Below are 10,565 nucleotides of genomic sequence, written 5' to 3'. Positions count from 1 at the left end.
AAGATTTTCTATGAGTATTTCATGAAAATCTCCGTATTCTTAAAACTCATTCTTCTATATGACTTGCAAACTGTTGGAAAAAGCTAAAGGCTAAAAACTTTCATGCGAGAATGAAAAATAATTGGAAAATAAAAGACCAATCAATTGCATGCTGCTCTGCAACATGCTTAATCTATAAAGGCATGGCTAAATTAATCTTTGTATAAATGCTTACATGTAACAACAATGAACAAGACATACTGCATCAAGTAATGGGAAACACTCTGGGGATATGCTTGTTGATCTTTGCAGAAAGTAGAGCGTGGGCGCTGCTCTCCTCTCTCCTTTGCCCCTGAATGGCCAGAAATCAGCACACATTTTACTGCGGGTGGGGGAAGAGAAAAGCAAAAAACCAGCAGTTACATGATTTATGATCATCCTTACTCTACAGTCTCCTGATTTATAAGCAGAACCAGATGTACTGCACATTTTTGACTCATTACTCCTGTGTTAACACAAAGTATGTGCGTAATTACTCATGTTTTAAGTTTGGCATATTGGGATATTGAGTCCTTTTTAAAAAGGCATTTATACTTCAGGGAACTAATATTTTTTAGCTAAAAGTAGCATGCTTTTCACATGTGATTACACTAAAACATCTGCTTCAAGATTACTGTAATTCATGGATATAGAAGAAGACTAAGACAGTATAACAAATAATAGAGTGGAATAACCTCAGAGATAGTTGATGAGTAAAATTACGATCAACGGGGAGGTGAGGGAAGGTGGCTTCAGCTTCAAGGGTTGGTGGTGTTGCTAATTACAGGCAGGTTAATGCAACGTTGTTTAAGGAAACTCAGGATTACACAGGTTGACCCAACAGCCACACTACTTACAAATCCCCTTCAATAAGGAAGAAAAAGGGATCGCAGAAAGGCACAGTGAGAAGGACATTGATGGGTCAAATGTTGAGAATCTTGGCCCAAAGGTGTAGAAAGCAGTAAGGCTTGAACAATTTAGGTTAAGAAAAAACTGATCAAACTCTGACAACATGGGCAGTAAATATATAAGTGTAGCCTCAGTGAAAGAAGTAACTCAGATTCTTCCTTGACACCGAGGACTTCCCCCCCCCCATGCATTTTACCAATTAAGAGCATTTAAAGTATATCCACTGCTTAGAAATTCTGCTGCTGCTTCCTGCTTCCACAGCTCCTGGTCACAACTAGCCTAAATATCCCATGAACGCTCCTTCATAATGCAGCAGTATTTTTAGATTCAGCACATTCCTTACCGAACCCAGCCCAGCCCCTTGCACAACTTGCACCTGCAGAACAAGGTGCACCAATGTAGACCTTCACTCTCAATGTTCTGATACATCCATTCTATTCAATACACATAATGAGCTTTGCAGAGATCTTCATTTTTGTAAGCAACAAGGAAGTCAGTTCTCTCTAGGTAAAACCAGTCTCATTTTCCTCCTTGAAAGCCAAGCGATGCCAGATAAATCAGACAAGTAAGGTTAAGTGCCCCCTGCCTCCCCCCCCCCCCCCGCCCCGATGTCAGACAACTCCAGATATGCTTGATTTCCTCCCCCTGTATAAGCAGAAACAAAAAGCGCCCGTGCAGCTTTGGCATTAGCCACTACTCAGCACGTAAAGCAAATAAGCAGCAAACTGATGTGCAGAGTTGTGAAATAACCTTGTAATTTCTTCATTCCTCAGTATTATATGGAATTCAAAACATTCCGTTTATTTTGGAATAGTACTTGACCTCTGGAAATGCCATCTTCTAAAAATTTCCATTATTGAGTAACTTTGATTTCAGCACATTGTTTCTCAATTTATGGTGACTTCTAAGCAAAGAAGTTAAAACCACAGGCATCGCTTTTCTGGAATCATCATAGATTTAATAAAACTGCTAACAACTATGCAGTTCTTCAGTTCTGGTTACTCTAGTTCAGAACTGAAATAACAGAGTAAGAGAGCTGTAACTTACCGTTACGCTTTGTAAAAGTTGTTTCCTTATCTGTTTCAGAGGACAGCTTTTTTTTTTTTTTTTGGCATCCTGACCTTCATTATACTACCAAGATTCAGTTCTCTGTTTAATGTTTATCTGTATCCTCATTTCTGCCAAGAACCCCACTCGTTGCTCGGGCTGCACAGTGCCCGATGACAAGACAGGCAGAACAGAAACACTGACCCCCCCTCAAAGGATTTCTAGTCTAAACCAACAGACAGGCAGTGGAGTACGAAGAAACAAAATGACTCTGACCAGCATGTCAGGCAAAGCAACCAGCAAAGCACTGTCACTCGTGCTTTTTAAGGTAAAAAGCCCTTTATAGAGTTCTCTGAAGAATAGTGGGGCTGCTGTGCAGATTTTTATGAAGATGTTTGCTCAAGCTTAGGGGAAAGCAAGGAAAGAATTAATGCACTCAGCTGAAAAGTGACATGAATGCTGTGATTGGTGTTGGAGCTGGCATCTTACTGAGGAAGTTACTGGCAGAAAATAGCTACAACGTTCCAGTGGCCCCTCAAAAACAAGTAACTTAGGCTTTACCCAGCTGAGAAGGGAGTCAAGAGCAAGGATGCAGAGTTTTAACTATTTTTAATCAATATAAAATACTCTGTGTAAAAACAGTCAGAGCCATGCTGCAATTAACTTCTTTCAGCACGGAAAAGATAGCTACGGAGCCACCTGACAGTTCTTGGATGAAGGCCTGTGGAAGGACTAAGGGCATTAGATACTGAACACCACAAAGGGGATACAATTAAGCCAGGAGGCGTCTCCAACCGCTCCATTCAAGACCCAAGGTCAACACAAATTGTGGTGAAAGCACACACACACATGCACACAGAATTCTTCCCACTCGAAGAGCAATGTAAGACCACTGCATGCTGCATTACTCGAGCACAGATGGAAGCCACTGGTACCAAGACAGCTGGCAATCTCTGTAACAGCCAGTTAACTGACATGCTTACTATCAAGTTTCCATGCCAGAGGAGTACACAGCACAATAAGGCAGACTTAAAACTTGAAACAATAAAAAAGTAGCATTATTTAATTCTTGTTCTATACAACCTCCATCTTCTTTCCCGAAACACATGTAAAAATAAGGAGATAAGGAGATAAGTTCACAATGGACAGTTTCAGAAACAAACTTCACTTCACCTGGGATCTGTAAAGCAGTGCAAAAGCAAGCACAACAGTTTGACTTGAAACCAGTTCTCAATAACAAAGAGTGAATACAGATAATGTAAGCTACATTAAAATAGTTAGAGTTCACATTACATGACTGGCTGGCCCAATTCAGTTTTTTCTGTCATGACTTGTAAAACAACACTAGTAAGAAACAGCACAAAGGCTTTTTCTTAATAAATTTTAATGTTAAGACCAGTTTGTCTAGATAAAAACACAGAGTTACAAGAACCACACTACTGCAAATTCTGCATGATGCACAGTAGTGCTCGCAATATTTGAGCGGCAAGACGAACTGTTTATGAAAGATACGTCAAAAAAAGAATCTTGGCGTAAGAAAGAATGTACGTTACCAGTGAATTTAATCTTGTGAAAATATATCTGTCCCACAATGTACACCACTGTGAATAGTCAAATGCAGCATTTATGCACATAAAAATATACAGGGCGAATACTCAATTTAGCATTTAGTCAACAACAGTGAATGAGAGGAATATTTTGGTTATTTTTGATTTCATTTCACTGGAAATTTCCTAATAATCACTCCAAATGGTAATATTTGTGGTTCAAAACCATCAGGACAACAGTAATTTAATAAAATAGTAGTTTCTGACTTTCTGATAGTGACAGCCCAATCCTCCGGCCAGTAGATTCATATGTATTTGGCTTGTGCTCACTGCCTTAGAACATGGGGGTCCAGACACCAAAAAGTGCACTACCACCATCACAGCCTGGACCACATTAGGTCAAAACATGCCAGATCAGAGATGCAACATCAATAAATGGAGATGACAATCTCAGAGCAGCTGCCAGATTCTCAAGTATTAATTATATACACATATGGTTAAGTACAGAATACTGAAGGACAGTGTACCGAGTAGCAAGTTAAATGTTCCATCAATTTTCTGATTACTGCAATGGATACTCACATTTCCCCCATTTAATCCAGGAAAGATACTGCAATCTAAGCATGTGATTTGATGCTATTTAAAGCTTTGTGATACTGTTATGTATTTTCTTTAGAATATCTACATAAAAAACCCGCAAACATTACCGCAAAAGAACCCTATCTACATATAGAAATAATACAGACTTGGTTTGGTGGCTCTTGTTTGACTGCGTCCATGCAAAGAAACCTGCTAACGTTTCGTTGCTTGTTTAATAGCATATGGATTTCCCTGCCCAACAGGCAATAAATGGTGTGTGATCAATCAATTCCTCACTACTATTCCCATAAAAATTCACAGTAACCAATTCTGAAAGAAAGATTTTTTTGTTGTTGTGGGTCTTTTTTTTTTTAAGTAATTGTGCAATATAAAATTCGTACTACAATTTGCAGCTTTGGTAACTTACAGAAAAAAGATTTCAAGCTCTTTAATTAAGGACCAGGTCAGAATGTTGCTTACACGATGCTCTTTGTGCAAACACATCAGATAAGGTTCACCTCTCCTCTTGAGATCCTGAAAAATTCTACTATTGATAAGAAATTGGCTATAATGTAAGTTGTGAACCTATCTAATTTTCCTTGGTACCTTTAAATGCTTCCATCACCTAGCCTTAGTAAGTTTACTGTTTCAGTTCAGGAAATCCTGATTCCCAAAGCCAACCCCCCGCACCCCCAACCAAACAGAAAAACCCAGCTGAGCTTCAACAAGTACATTTGAATTCTCAGAAGAGGAAATATTTTCTTGATTTAACATCAACTGTACAATATTACAAACTCAGACACATGAAAAACAATCAGGCAATAGAAAATGTACAACAGCTTTGGTGTTATACAAAATAATAAAAAAGACTTGACAGCAAGATACATAGTTCATTATGTTCTCACCACAGCCACTTCATTGCTGACTGTAAGACAGTTATTTACTTCTGATATTCTCCGTGTGGCCTTTCCACTCATGAAAAATCATACTAGATTACTACAATAAGAACTGTTATGAACACCATAAAGTAATCTCCAGATTTTATAAAAACATCTTGCCTCTTCGCACTATTGCTTTGTGGCACACTGTCAACAGAACAGCAGTCCAAAATAAAGTGACAACTAGATTTAATAAATTAATATACTTTTTTAAAGATGTACAATGCACATTCTTTTTAATCCAAGGTTTTAGGGTGTCAGGATGCTTCTATTTACACATATACAGACCTCAGACAGCATTGATAACATCAGAAAACGCAGATAAGGAAGAGAGCCTTAACTGCTTTCTGGATGCTATTAACAGAATCCAAAACTCTGCTGAGAGTAGTATTGGGAGAGATATCCAAAGACTGAAGAAAAGTCTATGAAAAAAGGACATGTAAAGGCAAAGGGAAGGTCAAGATGTTTAATATGACCATCTATTCTTGTGAAGACTGAGGTGGAGTTGTTGACGTGCCTTGTTTACCAGACTTCCGTTCGTAATTCACAAGTCGTTGCCCAACAAGGTACCTGGGATTATAGTAAAAAACAGTGAGAATGGAACAGAAGTTCATGTGATTCTTTAATGCAAATCTGCTCTCACTCCTCTGCTGCAGAAGTAGGTTTCTCAGTTCAGTGAAAGTTATTCTACAAGTGATCCCTCCCACCTTAATGGTCTTCAACCATCCTCATCTTTTTTCACAACATTCAGGCATTTCGTAACAGAATACAGACATTACAGGTTTGTGTTCACAGCCTTAACTTCAGTAGTCATACAATTCAGATAATAAGCTGAATAAAGATATGAAATATAAATAGTGTGTTTGCATTATATACCCAGCCCTTTTGCTCGATGATACTTTTAAGAGCATTTTTGCAGTGTCTGAGCCACTGCCACTTGACCAACAACTCAGATATATAACCAAATGAGTGCTAATAAGGTTCTAAGTTCAAAAAAGAATCTGCCACGGATGCAGAACATGCATCAGGTAAGAGTAGGAGAGGCTCAGCTCATATATCAAATGAAAAAGACCCCTAGTTGAAAAAATTAAATATTGAAAAGGAAGGACTTGTACTGCATCTCAATCTTTCTTAAAGGGAGATAAAATATCCTAATGCCACTCCACGTCAAGCCTAAGGGCTGCAAGATTCCTTTATTTAAATTTGGTTTCAACATCTCACCAGCTTGGCAGTTTTCCTACCTTACACATTATTCCTTACTTCCTCTATGTCATTGTTCCACGCTCCTACTTTTTGCCATCTAAATTCCTTTCCACGCTTCCATTTGTATCCTGGTTCTACATGTAGAAGAAGAGCAATATACACCTAGGGACTCTTCCCCTGAAACCTGCTGTTTCATTTAGAAACTTTTTCACCACCGCTCCTTTTCTCACGGTACCGAACAACCATCATGTCTCTTTTGTACATTTCAAAATGTCACAAAAACTTGTATGTGCTTTTAAGATTTGTTACAGGAAAGATTTAACTAAGTGTATTTCTAAACCATCGATCTCTACTGGCTAACATGACTACACTTGCTTACTTCCTGAAAGGAGATCATTAACTTAAGTTGTACAAACTTCTTGTCTACATAGTATGTTAATTTCGTATCAAAGTAATTTTCACTTAGATATATTTTCACAGGTTTGTGTACTGTTTACATGGCTTATTTAGACAAGAAAGCAACTTGTAACATTATTTTAAGTTGCAAATCAATACACATACTGCCTGAAAGATATTAACGATTAGATCAAAACCCATTTGTAAATATAAATACCAGCTATGCATACCACAGTAGGCCAAATTCTGCAGAACATGTTAAGAAGGCAGGTGGCAAACAGGATATACATCAGCTGATCAAATAAGAGGTGCTAAAGTATAAAGTGATCTACTGAGAGTAGAATGTTCTTTAACAGGTTAATTGGACTAACAAGTAGAAAGAATCAGAAAAACAGTTATGCAGAAAAGGTTGGAGGAATGGTTTTGTAAGCAGCAGATTGAGAAATTATTTTACTTCCAGATATATCATAAATTATTACATTCACTTGTCCTTCGAGACTACAGAGGGGGAGACAAACAAGCAATCAGCTTCATTTGTGGTAAAAAGCATTCAGGTTAGATATAGAGGGGTGGAGAGTCTTCTCTCTATAAAGACAGTCTATCCTTGTGTTTCCCTGAACCACAGATAAACATTTGCCAAGAACAGTTTAGGTCTGCTTCAGAGGGTCATTTGTCTAGAAAGTTTCTTAAATTCCCTTTTAGACCAAAGTATCTACAATACCCGAGTTTAAGCTGAAGGTATCACAATTTAAAGTGGAAAAATTAAAAACCCCACATGTATATACTCACTTGTCATTTTTAATATGTTCATAAAGGCGCTTGAACTGGCGGACTTGGAAGGACAGAATTCCCATCAAAACCACCACCATAAGCAGAAAAGGATAAATTCGTCGCTGAACTAGGTTTTGCATTTCAGCAGTAACTCCTACAAAACAGGACACAACCCTCACATAATCTAACACTGCTGAAGTAACACACACATTTCTGCTTCTGTACCTGCTTCTATACTTCTTGTTATGCTGTAACTTTATAAGGGCTGTGAAATAAATAACACATCCATTGATCTCAGAGATCCAATGTGACAGCTGCTCTTCTTTTTCATCTGAAGCGTTAAAGCTGAAAGTTTTCCATTAACACAATGAAAATCCACACCAAAAAAAATTGGGCTTATCAGCCCGTCTTGCTTATTGACTTCTATATACCTTGTATCAGAAAAAAAGTTGACACTATAGAAATCTGCATTCAAGTTCGAGGTTGACAGATAAAATGGGACTTCTTGAACATCTTGTTAGTGTCAGAAGTAACTAGCTATAAAGACAACTGTTGACGAAAAAGCACATCTACCTGCTTCTAATAAAATTATTTCCCTCAATTATGAGGAGGTAGGAAAGTCTGAAAAAATAAACTATATTTACAATTTATATTTTATTTTACTACTGAAAACCTCAAAACAAACCCAATATTTTTATCTGTTCCTTTAGAATCTGACAAGTCAGAAAAGTTGTGTTCAGCTCAGTATAACTCTTAAAGGGAGACTAAAAGCAAAGGTTGATTGTTCAAAGAAATGAATTAACCATCCCCTTCCCAGACTAGCTCGGTAGCTACGTTTCTGCTGCTAGATCTTATGCAGTCCTATACTCTTGATGTATTGTGCACTTGGTTTATTAAAATGCCAGTCAGAATAATGTATTGCATTTCTCAAAACCCCCCAAACTTTTAGGATGACACAGCAATCCTTAAGCATTCACACTTACTGGGAGAATAGGTGGGTTTTTTTTTGTTAATAACATGGGGCTTCAAGTTATATTTCCACAGGTATATTTATATTACTCTAAAGCATCAGATGATAAAAAGATATTCTGAATGTATACATACCTAATAAAGGTACAACGCCAGAAGCTATGATGTACGGTACACACAGGGAAAGTAACAGAACAGAGATTACGGGTGCTGCCAGTTTACGGATTATGAAGTGTAAATCAATGTTGCGAATCCCATTTGCATATACCTAAGAAGAACAAGTTAGAAGTAGAATAGAACAATAAAGCAAGCCACACTTTTGCACTAACATTAATAATTACGAGGTTACACTATTCTCCTTGAGAGGAAAGGGGCGTTCCCAACCTGAAAACCATGACTGCCACAGTCAAAGAAGGAAAGACTCTGTGCCAGTCTACATCATGTGGATTCCAGGAAATCAGTTAAATAGTGCCCAGGAGAGCAACTTAACCTGGAAGTGTGTTGTGATTTGGTTGCAGGAGTGCAAGAGACCAGCTGAAAGACCATTAAATAGATGGTTTTGTGGGTGACCTGGGATCACTTTGTGCTGTTACCTTGCTGAAAGAGGATCCTGTGTGTTCTAATAGACCAAATCTATTAAACTTGGTAACACAGGCAAAAAAAGGATCTTATTTTGTGCTTGGTTGGCATACCAGAGCCTCTACATGTACAGTCTGTGTCTGAAGACTGGGCCTCCATAATTCGAGGAGCTAAGGTCTCAACATGACTTGACTGATCATGGGCAAAGACTGATTTCAAAAGGCTACCACCTACAGCTAGACGATGGCTCTGCCCCACAGCCTCAGGATGGCTCAGGAGAATGTGTGTGTATGACAAACAGGCCCAGGGAGAGCATTCAAAATAGAAGGAAGAGCCGTGGTATGTATCAAAAGGTACTCACAGAACTAATCCCACATTTCTCCTGTGTGACACCTGAAGTGATCAGTAAATGGCTTAACAGCCAAGACTATGTGCTAGAAAGGCACCTTTTGTACAGAGGTCAGGACATGCACCATACCCATTACATGTAGGGCAGGGCTGAAAAGTTACTTTCTGACAAGCAATTGAGATACTTCATTGAGACGACAACTGAAGAACTTAAAGGTTATAATCAAGAAAAAAACTTCTGTCAAAGAAAGCAACTCAGAACTGCTCACAGAAACTGTTCTGTGTTGCTTAATAATTGAAGAGGAATGGAAATGCTGTCTTTCATGTGGCTCATCTATGAACAGCTCTGGAGACGGCAGAAATTCTCTATTTGGACACGTGAATTCATCTGAAGAAATAATGATGTTTCTTACTTTAATAGAAACCTGATTAAATTCCATATACCCATATATGCATTTTCTTGATTTTGGACTTCTGAGGTTTATTTTTGTTTTATTGTTAGGTGTACCTTAACGGATTAGGCTATACAGTTTAAAAGGATTCTACAAGACTAGTTGAGTTTTACTCAATTACTCAAATTATTCCATTACTTGCTTTCTGATTTACACAGTCAAAAACATATTCAAAGTGTATTATACAGATAATTTACATGGACAATTTTTTCCTACCTGTTCAATAACAGTTTTCAGCCACCACTGGGGACCCATCAGTGTAATGGCAGCAATAATTTTGGCATGCAGAACTCCAAGAGCCCAGTCCTAATTTTAAAAAATGGACCATTATCATTAACATATTTTTAAATAGTTTGACAGGCAAAAGCTTTTAGAGCAACTTGTTAATATTACTTATAAGCGAAAAGACAATTACTTTTCTTTTTACATGGGACATTGTTTACAGGAGGTGATAACATCTGGAAACGCCTAAGAAAGAGGACGCTCTCAAGTTTAACTGACATCTGTAAAATACTCAACTCCTTGGAGCCAGGAAAATCAGCTACTACTATTAAACCAAAGGCAAATACAGAATAAAGGCATTACACTTACTTAAAGCAACAGACTAACATTCTGGCACAAGCTAACATTTACTTAGAAATAAGTTATTTTGATTCCTTTAAAAAAAAGGAGAGAAACAAGATACTAAGATGCTCACATAAGTCAGGAAAAAAGATTTTTTTCTTTTAAATTGTAGTTATTCGCAAAACCCAACCTGATGTGAGAAAATCTAAACAAAGCAAAGCAATGCTCCTCACAAAAGAATGTTA

The 10,565-nt window shown here is 37.8% G+C and overlaps 1 protein-coding gene across 4 annotated transcripts in view; it reads right to left on the bottom strand.

Moving 5' to 3' along the window:
- Positions 1-3,010: 3,010 nt before the first annotated feature.
- The window catches only part of MARCHF6 (membrane associated ring-CH-type finger 6), a 55,387-nt gene continuing 47,832 nt past the window's right edge, over positions 3,011-10,565 (bottom strand). For all 4 annotated transcript variants that reach the window (XM_064443374.1, XM_064443376.1, XM_064443373.1 and 1 more), the window contains exons 23-26: positions 9,973-10,062; positions 8,513-8,645; positions 7,427-7,562; positions 3,011-5,608 (exon numbers count right to left, since the gene is read on the bottom strand). In XM_064443374.1, the coding sequence (XP_064299444.1) occupies positions 5,518-5,608; positions 7,427-7,562; positions 8,513-8,645; positions 9,973-10,062 (450 nt within the window). In that variant the 3' untranslated portion in view covers positions 3,011-5,517. The remainder of the gene's footprint in view (positions 5,609-7,426; positions 7,563-8,512; positions 8,646-9,972; positions 10,063-10,565) is intronic.

This window comes from Phalacrocorax carbo, chromosome 2 (genome assembly GCF_963921805.1).
Source record: "Phalacrocorax carbo chromosome 2, bPhaCar2.1, whole genome shotgun sequence".
Taxonomy (NCBI): domain Eukaryota; kingdom Metazoa; phylum Chordata; class Aves; order Suliformes; family Phalacrocoracidae; genus Phalacrocorax; species Phalacrocorax carbo.
Note: the sequence above shows the minus strand (reverse complement) of the source record. Positions and strands in the feature narration are given on the sequence as shown.